Source organism: Coprinopsis cinerea (genome assembly GCF_000182895.1).
Source record: "Coprinopsis cinerea okayama7#130 chromosome 9 map unlocalized cont3.9, whole genome shotgun sequence".
Taxonomy (NCBI): domain Eukaryota; kingdom Fungi; phylum Basidiomycota; class Agaricomycetes; order Agaricales; family Psathyrellaceae; genus Coprinopsis; species Coprinopsis cinerea.
The window spans coordinates 1,712,978-1,737,682 of NW_003307536.1; the positions used below are offsets into that span (position 1 = coordinate 1,712,978).

General features: G+C 51.4%; 8 protein-coding genes across 8 annotated transcripts; 5 read left to right on the top strand and 3 right to left on the bottom strand.

The window, feature by feature from the left end:
* Positions 1–555: 555 nt before the first annotated feature.
* CC1G_15201 (hypothetical protein) lies at positions 556–1,258 on the top strand (the record flags this gene model as incomplete). The annotated part of the gene is made up of 2 exons (XM_002910520.1): positions 556–601; positions 870–1,258. 2 exons carry the CDS (start codon positions 556–558, stop codon positions 1,256–1,258), a joined length of 435 nt encoding a protein of 144 aa, XP_002910566.1.
* A 283-nt stretch (positions 1,259–1,541) lies between these two features.
* CC1G_03516 (transmembrane protein) lies at positions 1,542–6,408 on the top strand. The gene is made up of 15 exons (XM_001832450.2): positions 1,542–1,845; positions 1,897–2,225; positions 2,277–2,969; positions 3,019–3,284; positions 3,337–3,638; positions 3,692–4,157; positions 4,214–4,241; positions 4,300–4,366; positions 4,419–4,457; positions 4,512–4,528; positions 4,581–5,106; positions 5,159–5,430; positions 5,492–5,609; positions 5,669–5,847; positions 5,908–6,408. Exons 1-15 carry the CDS (start codon positions 1,638–1,640, stop codon positions 6,241–6,243), a joined length of 3,846 nt encoding a protein of 1,281 aa, XP_001832502.1. The 5' UTR covers positions 1,542–1,637; the 3' UTR covers positions 6,244–6,408.
* A 431-nt stretch (positions 6,409–6,839) lies between these two features.
* On the top strand, positions 6,840–10,283 carry CC1G_03517 (plasma membrane H(+)-ATPase 1; the record flags this gene model as incomplete). The annotated part of the gene is made up of 8 exons (XM_001832451.1): positions 6,840–6,863; positions 6,912–7,047; positions 7,098–7,120; positions 7,176–7,361; positions 7,415–7,827; positions 7,878–9,461; positions 9,514–9,850; positions 9,906–10,283. 8 exons carry the CDS (start codon positions 6,840–6,842, stop codon positions 10,281–10,283), a joined length of 3,081 nt encoding a protein of 1,026 aa, XP_001832503.1.
* Positions 10,284–10,810: 527 nt separating this feature from the next.
* CC1G_03518 (nuclear protein) lies at positions 10,811–15,181 on the top strand (the record flags this gene model as incomplete). Its single annotated transcript, XM_001832452.2, has 16 exons — positions 10,811–10,943; positions 11,119–11,152; positions 11,292–11,663; positions 11,719–11,827; positions 11,883–12,233; positions 12,286–12,443; positions 12,493–12,561; positions 12,611–12,888; positions 12,936–13,156; positions 13,210–13,346; positions 13,474–13,944; positions 14,158–14,270; positions 14,410–14,499; positions 14,564–14,626; positions 14,662–15,044; positions 15,104–15,181. 16 exons carry the CDS (start codon positions 10,811–10,813, stop codon positions 15,179–15,181), a joined length of 3,060 nt encoding a protein of 1,019 aa, XP_001832504.2.
* Positions 15,182–15,470: 289 nt separating this feature from the next.
* On the bottom strand, positions 15,471–17,693 carry CC1G_03520 (hypothetical protein; the record flags this gene model as incomplete). Its single annotated transcript, XM_001832454.2, has 10 exons — positions 15,471–16,007; positions 16,061–16,151; positions 16,212–16,439; positions 16,494–16,637; positions 16,697–16,775; positions 16,829–16,932; positions 16,989–17,001; positions 17,059–17,118; positions 17,183–17,227; positions 17,283–17,693. 10 exons carry the CDS (start codon positions 17,691–17,693, stop codon positions 15,629–15,631), a joined length of 1,554 nt encoding a protein of 517 aa, XP_001832506.1. The 3' UTR covers positions 15,471–15,628.
* Positions 17,694–18,588: 895 nt separating this feature from the next.
* CC1G_03521 (hypothetical protein) lies at positions 18,589–20,766 on the bottom strand (the record flags this gene model as incomplete). The annotated part of the gene is made up of 13 exons (XM_001832455.1): positions 18,589–18,724; positions 18,784–19,029; positions 19,086–19,132; positions 19,185–19,228; positions 19,280–19,357; positions 19,416–19,583; positions 19,675–19,818; positions 19,894–19,972; positions 20,037–20,140; positions 20,201–20,213; positions 20,276–20,335; positions 20,389–20,433; positions 20,491–20,766. 13 exons carry the CDS (start codon positions 20,764–20,766, stop codon positions 18,589–18,591), a joined length of 1,440 nt encoding a protein of 479 aa, XP_001832507.1.
* Positions 20,767–22,313: 1,547 nt separating this feature from the next.
* On the bottom strand, positions 22,314–23,052 carry CC1G_03522 (histone H2A). The gene is made up of 3 exons (XM_001832456.2): positions 22,834–23,052; positions 22,584–22,777; positions 22,314–22,530 (listed from the first exon to the last, which is right to left on the bottom strand). Exons 1-3 carry the CDS (start codon positions 22,994–22,996, stop codon positions 22,468–22,470), a joined length of 420 nt encoding a protein of 139 aa, XP_001832508.2. The 5' UTR covers positions 22,997–23,052; the 3' UTR covers positions 22,314–22,467.
* A 255-nt stretch (positions 23,053–23,307) lies between these two features.
* On the top strand, positions 23,308–24,053 carry CC1G_03523 (histone H2B). Its single transcript, XM_001832457.2, has 4 exons — positions 23,308–23,545; positions 23,598–23,702; positions 23,756–23,878; positions 23,937–24,053. The coding sequence occupies exons 1-4, from the start codon at positions 23,362–23,364 to the stop codon at positions 23,960–23,962; spliced, it is 438 nt and encodes a 145-aa protein (XP_001832509.1). The 5' UTR covers positions 23,308–23,361; the 3' UTR covers positions 23,963–24,053.
* The last annotated feature ends 652 nt before the right edge of the window (positions 24,054–24,705 follow it).

The window sequence follows — 24,705 nt, forward strand, 5'->3', positions numbered from 1 at the left end:
GACCAGGTAGTGCTACTACTACTACCTGAGTAGCAAGGCTCTGGCGAGTCAAGGCAATATTAGCATTCCACAGGGGTTCTATCCTAGAGGTCCTGGGGGGTTAATTAACCTCACCACTGAGAACGAATTTCCATGACTCTCAGCGCTCGGGCTTTTTCTCAACCCGGGAAATTGAACTCACCTTTATGCGATATAGATTTTGGCGTCATCCATGCTTATCTATGCTCTTGTGATATCCCTTTTGTGAAGATAATAGTGCCCTGGCCCTTGCTGAGTTTGATGGAATCGTTGAAATCAAGTTGAAGTGCGACTCGACGAGAATACCCTGCGAACGCACCCAACGGGCATCTGATCCGTTGTTCCGGCATTAGAGCCCAACAGACTGAGAACCCTGTCGCAGCTTGAACCCAAACTTGCCCTTGGACCTCATGTTCTGGAATCTCGTTCCTCGCAATGACTAGCTCCGTTCACATCGAATCCCGGTTGAAACATAATCTCAACGCGTACAGATTTAAGGGCGAGCTCAGACAAGACCAGTGGTTGAACTAGGAGGCCATGACGACTGGAGGTGCTACTGGTAACCTCACTGGGGAGGGAACTTGTAGCAGAGCGGGTCATTTCATCTGATCAGACTGTACGCCTCATTTTGGCATTGGAACCAATTGACGCTTTGGGCGCACAAGCGCCATCCCTTCTTCTGTGCTCTCTACCGATTTGCAGGTCTGCTGTTTGCTCGATATTCAACACAGGGCAATTTTCAGGCACGAATCAGCACTAGAGCTAGATATCAACATATCAGCGCTACCATCGACCTCCACCGATTGCTTACAGCCGGGGTCAGCTTCTGACATTTCTGGCAATCGTCTAAGTGTCTGCTCTCTGGTCACCCTCGTCCTGCTCTCCTGTTCACTTGACGTCGAAACTTCCACACAATGAAACCCTGAAGCTCCCGTACAACTCCCGTACCTCAAACTTCCTGTCTGGCGACATCAAAACACGGTTCCGCGAGCAGAGCCTCATGGACTCGTTCGAGTCTAAGGATCTTGAGGGTTTAGTCAAAGCAAGGATAAATTTGTCCACATCAAGTGACAATTGGCAGAGACGCTGCCTTTGTGCTGCATGCACCAAGCGTGCAGACCGCAGGGTGCCCTCGCTGGAACCCTTGATCAAGGTGAATCCCAAGATCAACCGGCTGTGCACGACCGGGAAGAAATGTTTGCCTGCGCTTGGCACAATTACGGCCAAGACGCCGCGGTAGAGACGCGCTTTTACCATGACTCTCTTGTTTTTTATTACCTTGCTTTTACTATATCTTTCTCAATTCACAAACGGGCGCGAAACTAGTGGCTCAAGACAGTAGTTCAAGACCCCAATCCATTTCTTAAGTCTAATTTTAGAACACGAGGCGTCTTTCTTGTGCGGGAGTTTTATACATCAGCACCGCAGGAATGGTTGGGGATGACATCAGGCCCGAATAGCCTCAGGCTTTTGCATTTGACCTGTTGCGGACGTTGACGTCGGCGTCGTCCCTCGCTCTTCCCCACCAACACCGTCCTCATATCTGCACTCGACGAACACGAGGCGACCGCTGTGTGCATCCCCGCGCTGTGTTGTTGCCTTGAGCTGGTCGAACCGCGATGGCAACGAACCCACAGGAGGAGCAACCGCTTCTCGAAAAAGGGCCTCAGGTTTTCGACGAAGATAAAGCAAAAGGCGGCAACGTGTACCACTTCGACCCCGATGCTCCGCCAGAGCAGAAGGGGGCAGAGGCTCTGCGGGTCGCGCAGGACAAGCTCGCGCCCATGAAAGGGGTCGGTGAAAACACAGGGGCTAAGCTGGCACAAGGTGAGCACGCATCTTGCACTCGGTATATGAGGTAGACTGATTAGGTGCCAGGCATTTCGGCTGCGGTGTCGACTGCCGCCCCATTCGAAATCCCAAGCATCGTCGTTGAAGACTCGGACAAACCTGAAGAAGTCAAACCAGATGGTACACCGGCCCCTGTCGTCAAAGTAGAAGGGAAGGATGAAGCGACCGAAGAAGCCGCACCCACCACCACCAAGTACACCATTCCGGATTGGTATATCGTCGGCTGGCGCCAGGCGCTGGGTCTGGACAAGCCACCTCTCACCGAAGGCGAAGAGAAGGACAACGCCATCCTCAGCAAGTTTGTGAGCGAGCAATTCTACGTGGCTTGGTACAACAATGCAGGAATCATCGTCTTCGTCAGTATTGGCTGTCTTTGGGATGCGCGAAATCATTGACATTGCATGCAGGCTGTTCTCTCTTCACATTTCGTCACCTGGCTTGGCTTCGGCTGGGGATGGCTCCTCGTCATCCTGGGCGTCTGTTATACCCACTATACCACGACAGTAAAACGCTTCGAACGCGATGCCCGGGACGACATGGTTCGCGAAATGACTAAAGCAAAGCGGGGCCCTGATCATCCGGAGACTGTTGAGTGGATGAACGGCTTCCTGGAGCGCTTCTGGAACATCTACGAACCCGTCCTCTCTGCGACCATCACCACCTCCGTTGACCAAATCCTCAGCATCAGTACACCGACCTTCCTCGATGCCCTTCGTCTCTCTGAATTCAGCCTTGGAAGCAAAGCGCCGAGAATTGAAAAGATTTGGACCATGGTGGAAGAGGAGGACGATGTCGTCCAAATGGACTGGGATATCTCTTTCGCCCCCAACGATGTCGCCAATATGACTATTGCTCAGGTGGACAAGAAGCTCAACCCTCGAGTTCTTCTCGAGATTCGAATTGGAAAAGGACTTGCTGTTGTGACCATCCCCGTCTTGGTTGAAGATATCACTGTGACTGGCCGCATTCGGATTCGGATGAAGTTGTCTGCGGAATTCCCCTATGTTCAGGTCCTCGACTTCTGCTTCATGGAGAAGCCAGTTATCGACTACTCCTTGAAACCTCTTGGTGGAGATACCTTTGGTGTGGACATCACCAACGTGAGTGGTTAATTCCCGTCTGAATTTCGGCTATTGACCCTTCATTCAGATTCCGGGTCTATCCTCGTTCATTCGGGACACTACGCATTGGGTCCTTGGTCCCATGATGTACCACCCCGCCATGTACCGTCTCAACCTGGAGCAAATCATGTCAGGAAGGCCACTCGAAACTGCTATCGGTGTTTTGGAAGTCATGGTGCACTCGGCTCGTGGTGTCAAGGGGAGCAGTCTCGGAGACAAGACTCCCGATCCTTACGTTTCCCTTGCTATCGACCAACGCCCCGCAGTTGCTCGTACTAAATGGCGAAGCAACACGTTCGTGAATTGCCTTACATCCTTTCTCCCATTTGCTTACCTTGAACTTCAGGACCAACCCTACATGGATGGAAACCAAATACGTTCTGGTCAACAAGCTCGAAGGAAAGCTCAACCTCCATGTCTATGACTATAACGACCGTCGGTCGAACGTCAAGCTTAGCACGGCATCCTTCGATTTGGCACTGCTCAGGGAAGACTCCGTTCAGGAGAATATTACTAGTCGGTTGATGGACGGAGAAAAGGACCGTGGCGAGCTGCGATACAACGTCACTTACTATCCCGTCATTGAACCTCCCGAACCTGGCGCCGAGACTGCTGACAAGGATGAAGCAATTGACACAGAGGATTCAAGTATGTACTCTACTTTATAGCTCTTGTACTCTGGACTAACTATTCTCCCCCAGCTATCGGTATTGTTCGACTCGTCATTCACCAAGCGAAGGAGTTGGACACTGCTACGTCTCTGAACGGCGAACTCAGTCCTCTCGCAAAGGTCTACATCAACAATGGTCCCAAGTCCTCATTCACCACCGCAACCTATAAACACACACTCAACCCCGTCTGGGAAGCTCCCTATGAATTCCTCTGCTCGTCCAAGGACACCGACATCATCACTATCAAGGTTATCAACGACCGGGATTTCCGACGCAATCCTACTATTGGTTTCATGTCCGTTGCGTTGAAAGATCTGTTGGAGTGCAAGTCGTATGGCAAGGAGTGGTTTAATCTGAACGACTGCAAGTCTGGCAAGATTAGGGTATCGGCGACTTGGAAACCTGTTGCGATGTCGGGGAGCTTGCATGGTGCGGATCGATATGTACCGCCGATTGGTGCTGTCAAGTTATGGATTAAGAAGGCGGTTGATGTTAAGTGAGTGCTTTGGTTCCTTGGTTTGCGCGATTCGTGGAGCTGAATGGATGATCAAGGAACGTGGAGAGTGGCTTTGGTGGAAAGGTGAGCGTGACGTTTGTACAAGCTAGGGCTTTCATTGAATCGGCCTCTGCTCGCACAGAGCGATCCCTATGTTCGGGTGCAAGTCAGGAATGAAACCAAGGGCAAGACCAAGGTCATCGATAATAGTAAGTCGGTGCACGTACGGAAACTATTTGGACCTTACCTAGTCGATCTTAGACCTCAATCCTGTTTGGGACGAGATTTTCTATGTTCCTGGTGCGTCGTTTCATTCGTTCTTTCGTTGTTCGGAACGTTAATCCTTCGTTGCAGTTCACGACCTGACCGAGGTATGACAAACGCCAAACCTTTAATATTCATCGTGCTGACGAAGGTTGATAGTCAATCATGATGGACTGCTTCGACGAGCAAACGGTGACAAAGGATCGACCTCTCGGCTCTGTCGAACTCCTCGTATCCCAAGTGGCCAAGAAGAGCGACGACCCCCGCACACCCTACGAATCCACTGGTACGAAAAAGGCCGCCGATCCTCTCGTTCTCAAGAGGGACAAGACCAAGGGCGTCTTGCACTACGAGGCTACCTTTGTTCCAGCGTGGCAGGTGGATATTCAGTTTGACAAGCAGAAGGGGCATCCCAATGCGAAGAAAGTCAAGGATGACGAAGATGGTGGAGATGTGTCAGATGCGTCTAGTGATCATGCTGATTCGTCGCCGGTTCGTATCACGTATAGGCCTAGCAAGAGGCATACCCTATCCAAGATCAATACGAAGGTTCAGGCTGAAGACGGTGAAGCTACGGCGGTGCCTGGATCGCCTACTGAGCCCAGTCCCACCGCGCCTTCGACTCCCCCTCAGTCTGCGGCACCTGTTCGTATCCAGTACCCTGTGGAAGAGTTGTTGGCTCAACGTATGTTCTCCGTCATATTGTTGCTTCCTCTCGTTCTGACGAATTGGTTTAGAATCCGGCATCATCGTGGTGAACGTCGTCTCAGGTATCCTTTCGGTCAAGGGACGTATCGAAGTCGCCTTGGACGATTTCGAGTGGCCTTGTGTCAGCACTCCTAAGTCCAGGAGCAAGTCTGCCCGCTGGGAGTTCGTTGGCGAGGGCTTTATCAAGGAGATTGATTTCGGACAGGTTCATCTGTACTTGGATGCGGCCGATGAGGAGGGTGAGGATAAGGTTGTTTCTGAATGGAATGGGCCCGTGAAGGACTTTTTGAGGGATACTTTCGTACGTGGTCTCTTTCATGCCTCCTGGTGACCGGTGCTCAGGTTACTTTGTCTTCCTGTAGGATGGACCGAAGGAATACGTCCTTACTGATAAGAACGGGAAGAATCCTTCGACGGTTCTGGTCGAAGCTCGCTACATCCCTGTTTCGATTGTCCTCGAGCCTCGGGAGACTGTCAGCAGTAAGTGACTTCGGTGCCTCCACATTCCATCGTGTTGCTAAACACCTTGCCCGACTCAGACCAGGGTATCCTCCGTGTGACTCTGCTTGATGGAGAAGACATCCTCGCTGTTGATAGAGGAGGCACCCGATCGGATCCTTACGCTGTCTTCACCCTGGACGGCTCAAAGGTTTTCAAGTCTGAGCCTCACAAGAAGACTCTGACCCCAGTGTGGAATGTTGATTTCGAAGTCACCGTTGTAAGTCCCCGTCTTTCTCTTTCTTTCCTTTACGAATTTGCTGATTCACCCGCTTCGTAGCCCTCCCGTGCTGCAGCCGACTTCCAGATCGAAGTGTTCGACTGGAATAGGGTCGAATCAGACGAATCTCTCGGCAGTGCCCAAATCGACCTCCAGTCCCTCGAACCCTTCCGAGCAACCGAGCGCATTATCGCCCTTTCTACACCCAAGCACGGTCAAAAGGGGCGTATCCGCCTTCAACTCCTTTTCAACCCTATGATCATCGCCAAGACTCGAAAGACTGCGTCGACGTTTACCAGTGTTGGAGGGAGGGCTATGACGCAGATTGGCGCTCTTCCTGTTAACGCGGGTAAGGGTGTTCTGCATGGTGTTACGAGTGTATTTAGTAGGGATTGAGCTCACCATATGAACTACTACATTTTGAGATGCTTGATACATACCTGCAGTTTCTTTGGATGGATGGACTGCTAATGACCACTTTTTACTTACTAACGAGGACACTATACGCTAGGCCCCCTTGTACTTTGCTTGTTGTTGTAAATACATCTATTTTCTCTCTCGTACACGATTTTTCGTTCTTCTTGACGAGGCAGGTTGTGCTCCGAACTCGTCGGATCAATGCGCGCTTCCCATCATGCAACTTGCGAGGCTGAAGTTGACCTAAGATCTTTCTTCCTGCAACCACAGCCTCGACAGACATCGAGCTCAAACCAACCCTTATCAACCTGAAACCCAAGGATAGGGCGCGATGACTTCTGACCAGCCTGAGCCTGAGACCTCGGCGTACATGCCCAACTCCTCCACTAAATATTGCATTTGGCGGCAAACTGGCCTCAGGACGGTTCAGAAGAACCTAGTCCGGTGACTCAATGTGTTATCATTCCAGGCTTTTCAAAGTTTCAAAAGGAACTGAATTTCGTTGTTGTCTTCCTTCTTTCCGTCCACCCCTCGACCCACAACCCAATTACTCATCTGACAGTCATTGAACTGCAATGAGCGCGAATCCCAATCCGACGGTGAGTGCTTTCTCTGAGGTGGGAGTGCGTTGAGCTGATCTTTCGTAGGGCAATCCGTCAGCGCATTTTGAGGCTAATCCCGCAAGCGCCGCCAATGGAACCAGTCAGCCACCGCCTGCAGAGAATCAAGAGAAGAGGAAGCGGGAATACAAGGATTTTGAGCATACGAGTGAGAAGGCTTCGCGTACGTTTCAATTCGCCTCCCGTCTATTCTGAATCTCATCCATTTCTCAGATGCGAAGGTTGATATGAGTGCTGTGAGTGTGCTGTTGATGCATTGAATGACAAGGGAATCTTACCGACCTTGGATAGATCCAACTCACAGCAGAGGATCTCTACGATAAAGAGAAGGTCGATCTTGAGACTATTGAGGTCGACGATGTGCTGCAGCTGTTGCAGTGTAATGAGCATGGTCTTAGCCATGAAGAGGCGGAAAGGCGACTGCAGATATTCGGGCCCAACAAACTAGAAGAGAAATCGCAGAACGCGTTTCTCCAGGTACGCTTGTTCCGTCTCTCCTGCGGGGATTCTCTCTGAGCCTAGGTATTCAGTTCCTAAGTTTCATGTGGAACCCCCTTTCCTGGGTCATGGAGGCGGCAGCCGTAGTTGCAATCATCCTGTCCAACGGTCAAGGTTCGCCCCCTGATTGGGAAGATTTTGTCGGTATCGTCGCGCTTTTGTTCGCCAACTCGGCGATCGGGTTCTACGAAGAGAGGAATGCGGGTAATGCGGTCAAGGCACTCATGGACGCACTGGCTCCCAAGGCGAAGGTACGGCGAGACGGCGGGTGGGTGGAGATGGAGTCGGCGTACTTGGTACCGGGGGACATTGTCGCTTTCAAGATTGGAGACATTGTTCCTGCGGATTGTCGGCTTCTCGAGGCTATCAATGTTTCTATAGACCAGGCTGCTCTAACGGGAGAATCATTGCCGCAGTCGAAGAAGGTGGGGGACGAGTGTTTCTCGTGAGTTCACGCTTTAATTTTGTCTCGGCCCGTTCTAATCTGGTTGATAGTGGATCTACGTGCAAACAGGGCGAAGCAGAAGGAGTAGTCATCTCCACCGGACCCAACACTTTCTTCGGACGAGCAGCCTCGCTGGTTGGACAAGATGATGACTCCACTGGGCATTTGCAGCGAATTTTGGCGTACATTGGTTCATTCTGTTTGGTCACCATCGGGATCTTCGTCATCGCAGAAATCTTCGTGCTCTACGCAGGGTTCCGGTACCAGTACCGCCGCGGTCTCAACAACATCCTTGTCCTCCTCATCGGCGGGATCCCCATTGCAATGCCAACCGTTCTTTCCGTCACCCTGGCCGTCGGTGCCACCCAGCTGGCCAAGCACAAAGCTATCGTCACGCGTATTACGGCCATCGAAGAACTGGCTGGTGTCACGATCCTCTGCTCCGACAAGACTGGCACCCTCACCACAAACAAGTTGACCATCGACCGAAGTACTATCAAGACGTTCAGCCGCTTCTCCGCCGACGAGGTCATCCTCTTCGCAGCCTACGCCTCGCGTACAGAGAACCAGGACGCTATCGACTCCGCTGTCGTCTCCGCCCTAGGTGACGTGAAGCTTGCGCGCGAGGGTATCAAGCTGCTAGACTTCAAGCCTTTCAACCCTGTCGACAAGCGGACGGAGATTACCTATCGAGAAGAATCGTCTGGGAAGCTGAAACGCGTCTCCAAGGGCATGACCGGCATCATCATGGACTTGTGTACTCGCGACAAGACGGAGGAACAGGAGGACAAGGTCGAGAAGGACGTCGAGGAGTATGCCAGCCGTGGTCTCCGTGCCCTCGCTGTGGCGTATGAGGAGGTATCAGGCGACGACCCTGAAGCACCCGGAAACGGTTTCGAGTTGATCGGATTATTGTCCATTTTTGACCCTCCCCGCGACGACACCAAACAGACTATCGATGAGGCTATGTCCTTGGGTGTCAAAGTGAAGATGGTGACCGGCGACCAACTCGCGATCGCAAAGGAAACTGGTCGACGTCTTGGTCTCGGCGACCATATGTACCCTGCCAAGGTCTTGAAGGATGGTCCTGGCCCTGACAGCAAATTCGCCACCCTCGACGCTATGATCATGGACGCCGACGGCTTCGCTGGCGTCTTTCCTGAGCACAAGTATGAGATCGTTAAACGGCTCCAAGCGCTTGGCCATCTGACTGCCATGACTGGTGACGGAGCCAACGATGCCCCTGCTCTCTCCCGTGCTAATGTTGGTATCGCCGTCGAAGGCGCAACCGATGCTGCTCGTGGTGCCGCTGATATCGTCCTGACTGAGCCAGGTCTCTCCACAATCGTCCACGCCATTCGTCAATCTCGTATCATCTTCCAACGTATGAGAAACTACTCGATCTATGCCTGTGCGGTTACCATCCGTATTGTCGTCTGTTTTGCCGTCCTGGCTTTCACCTACAAGTTTGACTTCCCGCCATTCATGATTCTAGTCGTGGCTTTGCTCAACGATGGCACCATCATGACCCTTTCTCTCGATCGTGTACTCCCTTCTCATTCTCCTGACTCTTGGAACCTCGCGGAGATCTTTGCCTATGCTATCGCCTACGGTCTATACCTTACAGCGTCGACGTAAGTTTCCTGTTCCATTTGTCGCATTCCCCGCTGATTTCATTCCCTCCAGTGTCGCGCTGATCGTGGTCATCGTCGAGACCAACTTCTTTGAACGCAAATTTGGTGTCACCTTAAACGACCCGTCCCGCAATAATGGAACCCTCATTGACAAAAACGATCCTCAATTGCACATGATCGCCTATCTTCAGGTTGCTATCATTTCGCAGGCTCTGATCTTCGTCACCCGCGCACATAGTTTCTTCTTCATGGAACGTCCGTCTTTTGCGCTTCTCGGAGCCTTTGCTGTCGCACAACTCGTCTCGTCTATTATCGCTGCTTATGGTGACTGGGGTTTCACCAACATTCACTCGATTTCTGGAGGTTGGATTGGCATCATCTGGGTTTGGGTCAGTGAGCGTTTGTTTCTTTCTATTGATTATCACTAAAGATCACTCACTGTAGAACATAATCTGGTTCATCCCGCTCGACTGGATCAAGTTCGCGATGCGTGCCACTGTCATCAAAACTCTCCACGAGCGTGCTCAACGGCGAATGGCGCAAGAGATTGCGGCCTCAGCTGGTGGTGCTCCTCTTGCACCCAGTCCATCTCGAGTTCAGTCGATACACGAATCACTCTACTCGAACCGAACGAGTTTCCTGCGGAGGACAATGCGGCGTTTCAACATTGGCAACAAGGTCTCTGTTAAGCCTGAAGAGCTGTCTAGGTTCAGCAGTATTCAGGCGCAGCGGGCTGGGACTACTCTTGCACGGCATCCGAGTCGTGCATCTGTCCATCGAGGAGTTCCTATTTCTCGACCGTTATCGAAACCTCCAGCATAGTGTGCCCTATCCCCCATGCTTTCGCCTCGCACGAATTCCTGCCCCAGCTTCACTGTGTTCAATCTCGCACCTGTAGCATATCCTTCTCCTTCCTTCAAGCCTTGACTGCAATAGATACACGTTTATCTTCAGTCTTATACCCTACTATCTGATATTCTCTTGTAGTAATACCTTCCTATAGTCAACGACGTTTGTTCTTTTGATTCTGCTCTAGAATGTCCGTTAGCTTCCTTGACAGCTTGTCACATCCGATGTTCCCTCATGCTGAGGTTGCTTCCTTTCATCCTTCCATCCGACTACCTTAACTACTAGTGACATCTGGAAACGAAGTGTAACCCTGACGCAATCCGGGGCCTGGGCGCCTGGGCGTTGACAAGTATCTCGACCGAGAGGCCCCTCTTTGTCTACGGCCGAAAGCATGAAATAGGGGGCTGAGTCAGCTTTCGTGATTCCGACGCGACCATTTGCCGGTGGACAAACGCGAACCCTTGGCTTAAAGCTTAACCACCACCACCTAATTAACCGCAATGACCGAAGCTAAGCCTAGCAGTAATCCAGTTTCGGATTCAGAATCCAGAGTAGGCTCTGCGTCAGGCTCAACGTCGACGATCAAGCGAAAGCGCCTCCATGGCGCCTGCGATGCTTGTCGAAGGAAGAAAAGTGAGTCATTCCCAAGCCTATTGCACGGTTTATCGACATTTAAGCAGCGAAATGTATGTTGTTTAATTTGATATGATGCAGGTCGTCTTTGGTGCTTTGGTCGCTGATTGGAGGGATCGTCAGGCGACAGCGCCATCAAACCTGATAACATTTGCTCGAATTGCATAAACTGCAGGATCCCATGTACGCACGAAACCAGTCGTCGAAAGGTGAGTTATTCTAGCTTCATGTTTTGAAGGGCGTTGAACCGATAGTTCATGTAGAAGCGTATGTCAGAGGTGGTGCAACCAACCAGCATGTTGAGTGACCGATTCTAAGTTGCCAGGGCAAGACTTACGCTCGGTGCAGGCATCTCCAAGCCTTGGAAGAGAGGCTGAAGACAATGGAGGCTTACTTGCGTACAGTAGGCCAACCACTACCTACCCAGATAGGTGAAGCAACGCCCAGACCACAGTCCATTCTACCTCGACCACCGATGCCTCCGACAAAGATAGCCTCCACGAGTTCTCTTCCTCAGCTTTCGACCAATCCAGGTGCCTTTCAACTGGCAGAGCGCTCGCTCTCGGTGGAAGCTTCGACTTCCTTCATCCAATCTACTGCGCCAATGACCGAAGAAAACGACCTCTCGGACCCAGACGACCTTTCGCACGTTACTCTGGCCGAGAGGCTGAAGAATTTATCGCTTGATATCACGGAGAACCGCTTCTTTGGACGATCTAGGTATGAATCATTCCCGCCAAGTCGTTCTGGAGAGTGGCTAATATGACCCTTCTAGCATGTTTTTATACGCTCAGAACTGTATCGAGTTCAAGAACGAACGCAGTGGCACTCATGGCGGAAACTTTGCACGTACTAAGCGACCTGTGTTTTGGGAATTGCGAGAGGTTCGTCTACCATCCCTCTCGGCTTCATTCATGTGGTGATTTTCATCCTTTACAGTGGGAGAAGGACTACCTTCGAATGAAGGACTTCAACTACGTGTTCCCTGAGCCGGATCTCCTCGAGTCATTGATATCCCTCTACTTCGACAATTGCCACATTCTGCTACCCGTCCTGCACAGGCCCACGTTCGAGAATGACGTCAGAAACCAATTGCATCTCCGAAATCCATCTTTTGCTGCGACCCTCCTTACTGTGTGTGCACTTGCTTCGAGGTTCAGCACCGACCCCCGCGTTTATCTCAAGGACGCAGATCAAACATCGTCCGGGTGGAAATACATATCGCAGGTGCCACTTGCTTCAACTATATCGCTCGTCCAGACAACCGTATATGACCTTCAGCGCTACGCAGTGAGTTACTTGTCTTTGAAAACCGGGTAACGTCGCGACTTACCGGTCGCAGCTAGCAGCAATGTATTTCCTAGGGTCGTCCATGAACCATACAGCCTGGACTCTTGCTGGAATTGGCCTCCGACTTGCACAGGATGGTGGACTACACAGACGGCAACGCAACAAATATAGACCGAACAAAGAAGCCGAGCTAAGGAAGCGCGCATTCTGGTATGTCAGCAAATGAAATTCCGATGGTCCTTCTAACAGAGACTTTTAGGTGTCTGGTGGCAATGGATCGGACGATGAGCTCCCTACTGGGACGGCCGTGTGCACTTTACGGGGAAGAGTGAGTCATCCTAACATTTCAGCACATTCGTAGCTAACCGTTTTCGCAGCATCGATGTCGATTACCCTGTCGAGTGTGACGACGAATATTGGGAAACAGAGGACCCGACCCAGGCCTTTAGACAACCACCCGATCGTCCTTCGTTCATGTCGGCCTTCCTGTCCTATCTAGGTCTATGTGATATCATTGGCTCCATGTTGCGGACTCTCTACTCGACCAAGAAGTGCAGAATAATCCATGGGCTGATCGGTGAGAACTGGGAGGTTCGGGTTGTTGCTGAACTGGATTCCGCTTTGGTGACTTGGAGACGGTCGTTACCTCGACACCGTATGTCTGACACAACTTCTTGTCGTTCCCTGCTGACGATTCCACAGTTCAGTGGAACCCCGAGATTTCCGACCGCACCTTCTTCCAACAATCGCTATTCCTCAACACGTTCTTCTGTTACGTTCGAATCCAAATCCACCGGCCACTGCTTCGCAATGACTGTCTCTCGACCACGCCTTTCATCGTTTGTAGAGAGGTGTCAACAGAGTGTGCTCACCTACTACAAGCCGCTTCTGTGAGGGGTGGCCTGACAGACCCGCACATCGTGGTAAGTGATCGCTGCCTTTGACCTGACCATGGCAAACTCTCATCCCTGTGCAGATGGCAGCTTTCGCATCGGCATTAACTCTTATCATCGACCTTTGGGCTGAGCGAGAGTTCATCTCGCCGGACGAGGTTGCAAGATATAACACGAATATTGAAAGTTGTGTCACATATATCAAGCGCTCGGAGAACCGGTGAGTAGCTGGCCAAGCATGAGTTGTTTAGGAGGTCTAACGGTGGACATAGTTGGCCCGGCTCTGCTCGAATGGGGTATGGCTTACTTGTTTATTGTCCAACCATCGACTGACATGGTACCTATAGTGACATGTTGGCCGAGTTCCGCTCAGTACGAAGTGTTCACGTCGAAGGAGATAAGGTCGAGGCCTCACAATCAAGCATGTCTTCAACAAGCCATTCCCATCAGCAAGGCCAGCCTTCCAACCTATCGATATACGGAGATACGCTGCTTGGAAGCTACCCTTCGGTCACAGCCCTGTCGACGCCTAGTCCACCTGGACCGTCCAAGGCGCAAGATCAAGTCACCGCTCCTCTCAACGTCTCCCAACTTCCGACTGACACGCCTTTCAACTTCGACTTCTCTCACATCCAAACGTCCCCTGGGTCGAATGTGATTGTGCCACAGTATTCCGGGATGAACCAACAGGATGTCGCGCTCTTCAACAATCCCGGTTCAAACCATGGTTCGGGGCCCACAAGTCCGGATGCGCAGTTCCAGTCCTTGTTTGCGGATCCCAGCACGACGCTTTGGAGTCAAGCTCCGGTTGCTTATAGGTGTGTTCATTTCTTAGATGTTCTCAACGCGTGTGCTGAGGGCTAGTCGTTAGTATCGAGGAATGGGATAATTATATTATGAGCCTGGAGAGGATGAATGGGCAACTTACAAGCACTGGTAATGGGTGAAGGGGGAGGCTCTTTGGGCGTGTCGGCATCTATTTATTTCTAGGACACGTTGAGTGGACTTACAATGGATGATTAAATTCGAAGACCAGCCTGGCCAATGCCGATGAATGCTGAGCAAGTGAGCAGGACAGATTCTTTCAAGTTTCAAAATTTTATTCGCGGTGCGTCTGGAGTTGAGCGCCAGTCTCAGATCAATGGTGTGTCCGTTCTTCCGGGGATTCCCCATCACTGTCGCCTTCAACCCAACTGCGCAGCCGCTACTGATCATGCTCGCTACACTCCAATCCCCTGTGGTAATCTCTATACATAGGCTACCTTTCGCATAACATCTCACAGGAGATCTGACCATCCCATCTGACGTCGTTTTCTACGACTCAATGACGTCGGCAGTTTCGGGAAGTCTATTCCAGCACCTAAAAGACCAGGGTTAGCACTCCAACCCCCTTACCCCTGACACCAAATCACAAGCTTAACCCGCTACTTACAACAGCAAAGCCTCGACAGCATTCACTTGACGACAGAATGGCTCAGCCACAGCTTCAGGCTCGGATCGGTACGCTTTGCGCAGTTCTTCATGATTCGCCGGAGCCTCACGGCTCCTCTTTGCGGTGTACGCAAGAGTAGATGACGTCCCTGACGTACCAGTTCGCACATGGGAGGACTCGGTACTAGCCGAGTATCGACACATCCAACCACCCTTATCCCGGTCCATCGACGAAGTTGTCGCTTTAATTGCATCGGGAACGGGCTCAGCTCAATCCTGGCAAGAGAACATCGTTGCTGAGATTCGACAAATTCAGAGAGGAGGGCTTGGGGTCACCCTCACCGACAAAACGGGAGGGTTCCCGCAGGCTCCCAGCGTTCAGTCTCAGCAGGACCCTTCCACGAGCGTCTCTGGTTCCGGAAATGAATCGGAGATGGGGAAGGTTTTGAGATCAGAGCTTGCGCCGATGAAGGAGACATTGGAAAAGGTATGTACATTGTACATCGTTGATAAGAGAGGAAAAAGTATTAATGTGAATGCATCCAGGTAGTAGCAGATGTCACCAGGCTTAACCAAGGATATAGTGCCTCTGGTGACCCGTCGAGGCCTGGTGGTCGAAACTGATTCTTGAATCGTGATGGTAGTGTACATGTGCACTCACCTACCAAAATCAATCGTTCGAACTTTTGTAATGCAATGTGTGTGATAGTAGCGGTCTGTGTTGGTGGCTACCATTTGTCGTGCCCTTCGGTTGTCGGTTGTCGCGGTTGTCAACTTTCCGCCTCAGGCTCATTAGCATCATTAGTCGGGCGAGCACATCCATTGCAGGTGCTCTTCTGTGCTTTGCAGTTGTATGCTATGATCACGAAGAATTTAGTTACCGATCCGCTGTCTTTATTAAGCATGGTGGTAGATGTTGAACATGTCCATTAGCCAGGAATTTTAGTAGCACGACTATTCGATGTAAGTAAACAACCCTATCCATAAATCCAAGAAGAGATGATGAAGCACAAAGAGAACGACAAAACCGCAATATTGTCCAATATCAGTACTACTAGATGTATCAATGCATCACACCTCGGCTATGGTAGGCGTATTCGAGGGCTCAGGTTCGGATGCAGGTGTAGAAGGGGGCGTAATAGGGCGTGGTTGGTTTGGAATCAACCACCACAAAACAATCAAAACACCCAACATCGCTACCAGCAGAGGGTGCAACCTCTTAATTCCATGATTCTGGGCAATAGCACCAGTAGCGAACGGCATGAGCGCGCTTCCAGCTTGACCGAACCCAGCAATCCAGCCGATGGAGCTGGTGAGGATGTGGCGGGGGAGGACGCGGGAGGCATGGTTAATTGCGAGAGGGAACATGGGGCCGAGGAAGAGACCGATGAAGGAAACGGCGACGGCGTTGCCCACGAGTGAGGGTACGAACCAGACGATGAATTCCAGGCTGTCGGTTCGTGTGAGTATTGGGCTATGAAGATATGTATTAGAGGAACGTACCCCAAGGATAGGATTGCATAAATGTAGACCACTAGGCGTTCTCCAACCTTTTCGTTGACCCATAGGAGGACTACACGTCCGAGAGTCAAACCTGCGTGAAAAATGTAAACATTCCGGGCCTATGATGTTACCGGGGAAAGCAGAGACTCACCTCCAAAGAAACCGGAAGCAATGTACCCAGCCGATGGTCCTCCACCACGCTCATCGATAATATACGTGACAATCCAACCACCAATGGTAACCTCGGCACCAACGTAGATGAGGATAAAGAAGGCGAGGAAATGCACAGTCTTGTTCGTCATGATCTCCTTGAAGTTAGTTTCCTTCTTGGTACTATCGTCGTGATGTGAAACAGGCTCCCCAGCTTCCCTCATGCATTCTGCCAAACATTCGACAAGTTAGAACAGTAAATGAAAAAGGAAGAGGCTCGTACCGTCTTGCGGTCTAAACCTGAAGACAACAATAACGAAGAGAGTGTTCAGAGTTGCCAGGCCGAGGGAGACGAGGTAGTGGAACGACCATCGCTCCATTTGCGCGAATTGGGTCGATACCAGAGGGGAGGCGAATGCTCCTAGTCCTGTTTACAAGCCCATTAAGCGCCCGTGATAACGCGAAATATCGGGGGTGAGCACGTACCATAAGCGGCATGTAGGACACCCATTTTGGCTTCGGGCTTCTCGGATAGAGCGCCAACGAAACCATTGGCTTGAGCATCCTGGTAATCATGGACGTGAGAAGGAGGTCGACAAGGATTATGGTAACGCTTACCTGAAGAGCGAGACCGATACCATTGAGAACGTTCACGGCTACGAAAGCGGCGAACGGCGGCGCTGGTGCCTGAACGCAATAGGTGATCACTTGAAGACATGCACCTGTAGAAGGCTGGTTAGCAAAGTGAAATTCCGTCGGCGTAAAGGACAGGTCCAACCAATGGCCATGGTCTATAAATGCGTTCACGTTAGTCTGGAGCCACCCATGGATGTAATTGCTTCACATACCTTTCCGAGACCGAATTTGGGACCCATCCACATGTTTAATAGGGCACCCGCGATGAAGCCCTAGAATCGCCAATCATGAAATGCATTTAATTACGACACTCAAAATGTGAAGAAGTCAACTCACACAACAAGTCATCACGAACGCCAAAGACACAATCGTAAATCCGACCTAAAATCCATAAGCACCCAGCATTGGCCACACAAGCAAAAGAAAGAAAACTCACATCATAGACCTCCCTAATCCTCGGTAGCAACGGACCCAAAGTCCCGTCGTTCCATCCCAAAATGAATAGGCACCAACACAAGGTCAAAAACTGGAGCATCCCCACTCTCCGCTGCTTCCTCGTCTTCTCCACAACGGCAGCTTCCTTACCCGCACCTCCATCCGAGCGTACGCTCTTCAACGACTCAGACGTATCCCGTCTAGTAAGGAGTGTAGAGTTTTCCTGGGATGTCGAAGGTGTGACCTTCAAGGCCTCTGAGACCAGACTCTTGCCGGTGAGGCCAGGAGACGCCGCCGCCGCAACATCCCCCTTCTCGTGCCCATTCCTGCCAGGGCCACCGACATCTGATCCCGCATGCGCGACAATGTCGTTCGTAGAGTCGTAGTCGCCATTAGGCGTTGTTCTTGACATTTTAGGCGAGTTTTATCGTGGTTTCTCCGAGGCGTAACGTATGCGGGGTAAACGAGTGCTCTTTGCTTTTGTCCAGTCTTCCAACGATTCGGAAAGGTCGTGTATCTCGTCGGCGACGCCGGAGAAGATGGAGGGAGGAGGAAGAGGGCAAGGATAAGCAGTGCTCTCCAGGACAAGAGGACTGGAGTGGGCTTTAAAGACGCGGCGGAGTTCTGCAAAGGGTATAGGCTATTTATCCGAGGTTTCCCCGGAACAACCCATACAGCGCGCTCACACCATTCGTCAGCGTCTTCGCTCCATGTTTAGACCAGTTCATTTAGTAGTGACACGTACCCTTTTTGATCTAGCCCCCCCCTTCTATCTGGAAATTTGCACCCAAATGGAGGCACGAACAGGTTTGAATAGCGTGATTCTGGCGTGGAAAGGGTTGGAGGGTCGGGTAAGACACCCCGTCTTGCAATTGCTCTCTCTGCTCCACACTACACTCGATCAGGCCCGCTATTTCATAAAAGCGGGTGACCAGTGAACAACGCTGTGCTCTATGCTCTTCTATGCTCCGCGCCAATACAAGGCAAAAGGTTTGGAGCGTCGTCCGTGGTTGTCGTGAGGAGAACACGATGATCGGCGCTTGCGGACGGGCCTAGCCGCCGGCATGCGCGGATGGGCTTTGATGATGTAATCTGAGTGGTCGAGATCGTCTGGACTCTGGAGTTTGCACTGGAGAACGTTGTGAACCAGGGTGGGGTGCTGGGAGCACAGGAATTTGTGCAAACCATCCAACATAAAGAACTTCGTTACATACAAACACTCGTAAAAAACCGAAAACGTGAAAGACCCATGAAGAATCGTGTACCACTCGAAAAAGACCAATCCCAGAAAACCAGAAGAAACCCATTTACACAACTTGTTCCTTATCCTTCTCATCGACCGCCACATCCTCAACAGCTGGAGTAGCAGCTGGCGAAGCTGCTACAGGCCTCTCTGGGAGCACCCACCAGAGCAAAATTAGCACTGCCATCATCGCAACCAGCCTGCAACACAAGCGGAGTCAGCGACTGTCTCGAAAGAAAGTGATGACAGTAAAACGTACAAGGGATGCAAACTCTTAATGCCATGATTCTCCGCAATGGCGCCAGTCATGAACGGGATGAGAGCACTGCCAGCTTGACCGAATCCAGCGATCCAGCCAATCGAGCTGGTGAGGAGTCGACGAGGGAGGACGCGCGAGGCGTGGTTCACGGCGAGAGGGAACATGGGACCCAAGAAGAGACCGATGAAGGACACGGCAACGGCGTTGCCCACGAGTGAAGGGACAAACCAGACAATGAATTCGAGACTGCGGGAAGAGGTCAGAATTAATGAGGGAGATTGCGAGGTGGTGGACGAGCGTACCCAAGTGAAAGGACCGCATAGAAGTAGAGGACAAGACGTTCCCCGACCTGTCAATGCATTAACGGGTGACAACCCGAGTCTGAGGAACACACTGCATACCTTTTCGTTGACCCACAACAGGATTACCCTTCCAAGTGTCAGACCTAAGCACATTTATCAGCTCAATATCGACATAACGGGGGATGTCCATCAACCTCCGAAGAAACCAGAAGAGATATACCCAGACGAAGGACCACCCCCTCGCTCCTCAATAATGAACGTAACGATCCAACCTGAAACAATGTCATTCCATCAGCCAGCAATAAGATTCCTACGCAAAGGTGTACTGACCTCCGATGGTAACCTCGACACCAACATAGATGAGAATGAAGAACGCCAAGAAATGAACAGCACGAGTGGTCATGATCTCCTTGAAGTTTGTTTCTTGCTTCTGGGATTCGACCTTCTTCCCAGGGGCGCTGGGAAGCTCGATCAACTCGCCCGCTTCGCGCATGCAAGCTATGACGCGCACAACAAACAACGACGGAAAAAAGTAGAACGAATGGTCAACAAAGTGGTCAGTTGATTAACGATGTCGAAATACACTTACTTTCCTGGTCCTTGAATCGGAAGACGACGATCATGAGGACAAGGTTGACGATCGCACAGCCAAGGGAGACGAGGTAGTGGAACGACCACCGCGTCATCTGAGCGAACTGGGTTGAAACCAGCGGTGCTGCGAATGCCCCGAGACCTGTACAACATCGACATCAACATCGTCGTTAATTTCAACAGAAGCGGTACGACGGGAGAGTGGAGAGAGACATACCATAGGCAGCGTGCAGAACACCCATCTTTGCCTCTTGGTTATACGTTAGAGCGCCGACGAACCCGTTTGCTTGGGCGTCCTGGAAACACGTAGGGCGATGTGTTAGCTCGTACGTCGTGGGGAAGGACAGTTGTTCGGCACACCTGGAAGGCGATACCAACTCCGTTGACGAGGTTCATGGCGACGAAGGCGGCGAAGGGTGGAGCGGGTGCCTGGACACAGTATGTTGCGACTTGGAGGATGGCACCTGCGAACATGAGAAATCGTTCAACGACGAACGGCCGGCCCCCGGAGTGTAGAAACTAACCGAAGACAAGCGTCTGTAACGAGGACACGAGGTCAGAGTCCTTGAAAGGACGTGCAATGGGTGATATGTACTGACCTTTCCAATGCCATACCGTGGACCAACCCACATGTTCAACAACGCTCCGAGAACGAAACCCTACATGAACGTCGTCAAGGATGTGTCGTTGATATAAGCGGTTGAAAACGTACGATGCAAGCCAAAACGAACACGAGCGACACAACGGTGAAATTCAACTACAACGATAGGTCAGGTCATATCCTCGTTCCCAGAGGACGGATGGAAGGGCCTACATTGTACACCTCTCGAATCCTAGGAAGCAGCGGGCCCGTCGTGCCATCGTTCCAACCCATGATGAACAGACACCAAAGCAACGTGTAGAACTGGATCCGTCCAGCGCGTTTCTGCGCTGGCGTCCTGTTATCCTCCACGCCCTTCGAGCCCGTCTCAGGAGTAGACTCGGAGGCAGCATCTACCTTCTCGTCTATCCCAAGCGCTGCCTGCGCATCCGAATGTCCCTGGCTCGCAGGCAGAGCAGTCTTGTCGCCATTAGGCGTTATCGTTGACATATTAGGAGCGTTTCGTCGTGGTTTCTCCGGGCGCTCGAATCGTCGGTGTCGTTGGCGCTCGTCACTGACAACCTGCGGTGCCACAAGAGCTGAAGCTCGCCTATGGTACGCGCAGAGGCTCAAAGGTCAGGGGAGAGCAGTTACAGCATCACACCACTTCTCCAACCCTGTCACGATTTTATTACCCGCCCGCCCCAGCTCTTCCCATCCCAAAAGCAGCAGCAAAAGTCGAGGAAAGTGTTTTCCCGAGGTTTTCCCGGAGGGTGGACCAGATGACCCATCGATTGCATGTGCGCTTGGAGGGCGTTTTATCCCTTTGGCGGTGTTTGGCTGGGTTCTTGTGGGAGAAGAAGACGTGATAGAGCTAGGATTGGCTGAGTTATATCGACCTTTTGAGCTTCTTCGCCTGTTTTCGAAGGATTCGGGGCGCGAGGAGGGGGACTGTGTGGGGTAAAGTCTTCACGACAACTCCGCGTTTTTGGTTCCTTACGGAGGCTTTGACCGGCTGGAGCTCGGTTAGAGAGACCTTGGGATTTTGGTGAATAAGCTCTATGGTGTCAACGAGTACCTGGGAAGTTTAAAGGGCCTTTTGGCAGTGTTTTAGCGCCCGAGGGCAGAGGGCGTGACGGTCGAAAGCAAAGGCGAGACCACGATCGTCGGCACGCGCTCCCGGCATGGCCCGTGTGAACTAATCTCGGTAACACCCGTCCGGCTATCAATCCATGTGGAATCCGCAAGATTCGGAGTGCTATATTTCCCTCGTTCCCGGCTTCCCAGGAGGTTTGAACTTTGTTTGGCAATTGCTCGCCCGAGTTGGACAAAGGCGAGCACCTCATTGTAGCATAACTGATGAGTTAACAATCCTGTCCATTCTCTAACCGCATTACTCACATTTCGTATCAGTGTCCTCGTTACATTCCTTTACGTCTAATGCCATTCGATTCCTCACTCCACCTCTGTGGCGACCCATAGAAAAGTCAACCTCGCTTTGCGTCTGTTTACATGTCACAATCGTCGCCTGTGGCTATTCGCTGTGTCTTGCTTGGTATCGGGTGTCGAAGGAAGAGAAGAAGGAAACGAACGGGCAGTTCAGGGCTCAATAGTGCGTCCATGCACCGCCTTCGTCGTCTACTGACCTGTTAGCCCAGTGCCTTCCTTTCTCTCTGAGCCTCTCTCGTTTCGATATGTGACACAAGTCCCTTCCTTTCTCCTCTAAAGACCATCGATAGACCAACGACACAGGAGCACCCTTTCGACACCCTTTCAAGATTCCAGCACAGCCTTCTTTGTTCGGGGCGCCCTTTCGATGGTAATGGAGCGAGTCAAGAGTCATTTCGAAGGAGACTTCCATGTGGAAAGGCTAATGTGTCTGAAGAATGGAGCCGGTGGCAACCAGGAAAGAGTCAGAGGGTACCATGCAAGGTACCGAGGGCGAGCAACGCAGGATTTTTGGAGGGCGACGGCTTCTTAACTTCCCACACACCCTATCTACTCCCGGAGGCACAAGGACTGCCCTGAAGATTCGATGGCCAAAGGCGCAAAAGTCGTATGCAAGATGGATATGATGCGATTATTGCTTGCTACTGAACAATGATACAATGCATTAGACAAAAATACAGAAAATGCGGATGCGAGACCAAAAAATGAGGATATAAGAACAACACGAAAGCAAAATAAAGAAAAGACGACACAAGGAAGAAATTAGATTTCTTGGCTGATGCCATCGTCTTTCCTGCCCTTTCCTGACTTCGTTGGGAGAAGTTCCTGCGGGCGGGGTCAGCAAATGCACAAGGAGGGGATGAGAGCAAGGGACGTACAGGTGCAATGTGTGGCACGACACCACCTTGTGAGATGACGACGTTGCCGAGAAGTTTTTGCAGTTCCTCGTCGTTTCGGATGGCAAGTTGCAGGTGACGGGGGACAATACGTTGCTTCTTGTTATCACGGGCGGCGTTGCCAGCGAGTTCCAGAATCTCTGCAGCGAGGTATTCGAGGACAGCAGCGAGGTACACTAAGGTGGCAAAGTCAGAAATTGGCAGAAATAGGACAAGTCGGGGAAAGACATACCAGGTGCACCAGCGCCGACACGTTGGGCATAGTTGCCCTTCTTCAAGAGACGGTGGACACGACCGACGGGGAATTGGAGACCAGCCTTGGAAGAGCGGGATTGGGCCTTGTCAGAGCCGCCAGCCTTTCCTCCGGACTTTCCAGCCTTTCCTTTGCCAGACATGTTGATTGAAGTAGTTAAGTGGTTGGTGAGGGTGGTTGGTGGTGGTTGGTGGTGGTGGTGGTGGTGGGCAAAGGAAGCGATTTGTCGCTCAAGAAGGGACGACGCGCGCTCTTTATACTCGCGGGGCGACTGGCACTTGCCGAAAACGGAGCTTTGTTTGGTAGGGCGACGCGTGTCACGTGGTGCGCGCGCTGCCACTTTCCCCTTTCAAACAAATCAACAAAGACGCGCGCAGGGTAAACAAAGACAAATTGACGCGTGCATATTTATGACTGATCGTTTGACGTTGGACGCCATCATCGCCCTTTCGACGTCCACCACCACCACAAACCGCTTTCCTTCTCCGCCACCCAACTTCAACACCAATGGCCCCCAAACCCGCTTCCACTGCTGGCAAGGCTCCTGCCTCCACCGCCTCCAAGGCCCCCGCAAAGTCTGCAGAGGCATCCAAGGCCGCTAAGAAGACCTCCAAGCCTGCACCTGCCGATGGCGAGAAGAAGAAGCGAAAGAAGGTCCGAAAGGAGACTTACTCTTCCTACATCTACAAGGGTATGTCGTTTCGCGACGATTTCGACTTGACACAATCTGACTTGTTCTGCAGTCCTCAAGCAGGTCCACCCCGACACTGGTATCTCCAACAAGGCCATGGCCATTTTGAACTCCTTTGTCAACGACATCTTCGAGCGAATTGCCACGGAGGCTTCCAGTGCGTTTTCTGGCACTTCACATTACCAGCGTTTCCTGACTTGTCGCCTCTAGAACTCGCTTCTTACTCCAAGAAGTCCACCATCTCGTCAAGAGAAATCCAAACTGCTGTGCGCCTCATCCTCCCTGGTGAACTCGCCAAGCACGCTATCTCTGAGGGCACCAAGTCAGTAACCAGTGAGTACCTTTCCCTGTGTGACTGCCGAGAACTTCCGTTGACCATGGCCTTTTACAGAGTTCTCGTCCGCTGGTGCCAAGTAATTGGGTTCTTTCGTTGTAATTTATCTCTCGTCGCATTTGTATTGTTATCATTTGTACATTGTAATGCATGCTTTCATTTCTCGGTCTCGAATATGCGTGGTGTAAGAGGACCCCGGAAAACCTGGGACGAACCAGGGGCCTAATCCGGAAAAAAAGCGCCGCCGAAGGCGGCGAGACCTAGAAAATAATCCGGATAAATACAGACAAAAAGTCGATTCACCTGGATCCGTAATCCGGAAGTAGTGGATTCTGAGTGCATAACCTGGATGAAAAATACGGAAACTTCGCTGACTTGGTGTACGTACCCCCAAGCCTTCGGTGCAGTGTTTCTCTCCACGGTCGTTCGAGTCCCGTACAGCCTGTTTTTTTTTTTTTTTTTTTTTTTTTGGTTTGGTTTGTTTTGTTGCTTCTCTGCTCTGTCAACACGTTGAAGTCGAGGGAGACAGCGTTGACAAAGGCCATCAAGCTCTCTCGTTCAAGAAAAGCCGCAGAAGACGAGTCTGAGAAGGAGGATGGATTATAGACGATAATCGATACTTTCAACATTATTAGTACTCTATATGGTTGTAAATCCGTACAGAAAGGCGAGAGATAGTCAAAACTGGCGTATTGTGAGACAAAACCGCGTCGGTAGGATATTTTGGAGAACCTAGGTTCCAAAATCCGGAAATTTTGGTTGCTCGGGGTGGGACCTGGGTGAAATCCGGAAAGAAAATGCCTCGAAAAATCCGGAAATTTTGGGC

Excerpts from the sequence above, each read along its gene's own strand:
- CC1G_03516 (XM_001832450.2), top strand. The coding sequence starts at position 1,638 with ATGGCAACGAACCCACAGGAGGAGCAACCGCTTCTCGAAAAAGGGCCT. Across the intron at positions 4,158-4,213 it reads AAGAAGGCGGTTGATGTTAA|GAACGTGGAGAGTGGCTTTG; the intron begins GTGAGTGCTTTG and ends TGGATGATCAAG. Across the intron at positions 5,107-5,158 it reads GGAAGAGTTGTTGGCTCAAC|AATCCGGCATCATCGTGGTG; the intron begins GTATGTTCTCCG and ends GAATTGGTTTAG.
- CC1G_03522 (XM_001832456.2), bottom strand. The coding sequence starts at position 22,996 with ATGTCTGGCAAAGGAAAGGCTGGAAAGTCCGGAGGAAAGGCTGGCGGC. Across the intron at positions 22,778-22,833 it reads TGTCGGCGCTGGTGCACCTG|TGTACCTCGCTGCTGTCCTC; the intron begins GTATGTCTTTCC and ends TTGCCACCTTAG. Across the intron at positions 22,531-22,583 it reads TCGTGCCACACATTGCACCT|GAACTTCTCCCAACGAAGTC; the intron begins GTACGTCCCTTG and ends CCCCGCCCGCAG.
- CC1G_03523 (XM_001832457.2), top strand. The coding sequence starts at position 23,362 with ATGGCCCCCAAACCCGCTTCCACTGCTGGCAAGGCTCCTGCCTCCACC. Across the intron at positions 23,546-23,597 it reads CTCTTCCTACATCTACAAGG|TCCTCAAGCAGGTCCACCCC; the intron begins GTATGTCGTTTC and ends CTTGTTCTGCAG. Across the intron at positions 23,879-23,936 it reads GGGCACCAAGTCAGTAACCA|AGTTCTCGTCCGCTGGTGCC; the intron begins GTGAGTACCTTT and ends GGCCTTTTACAG.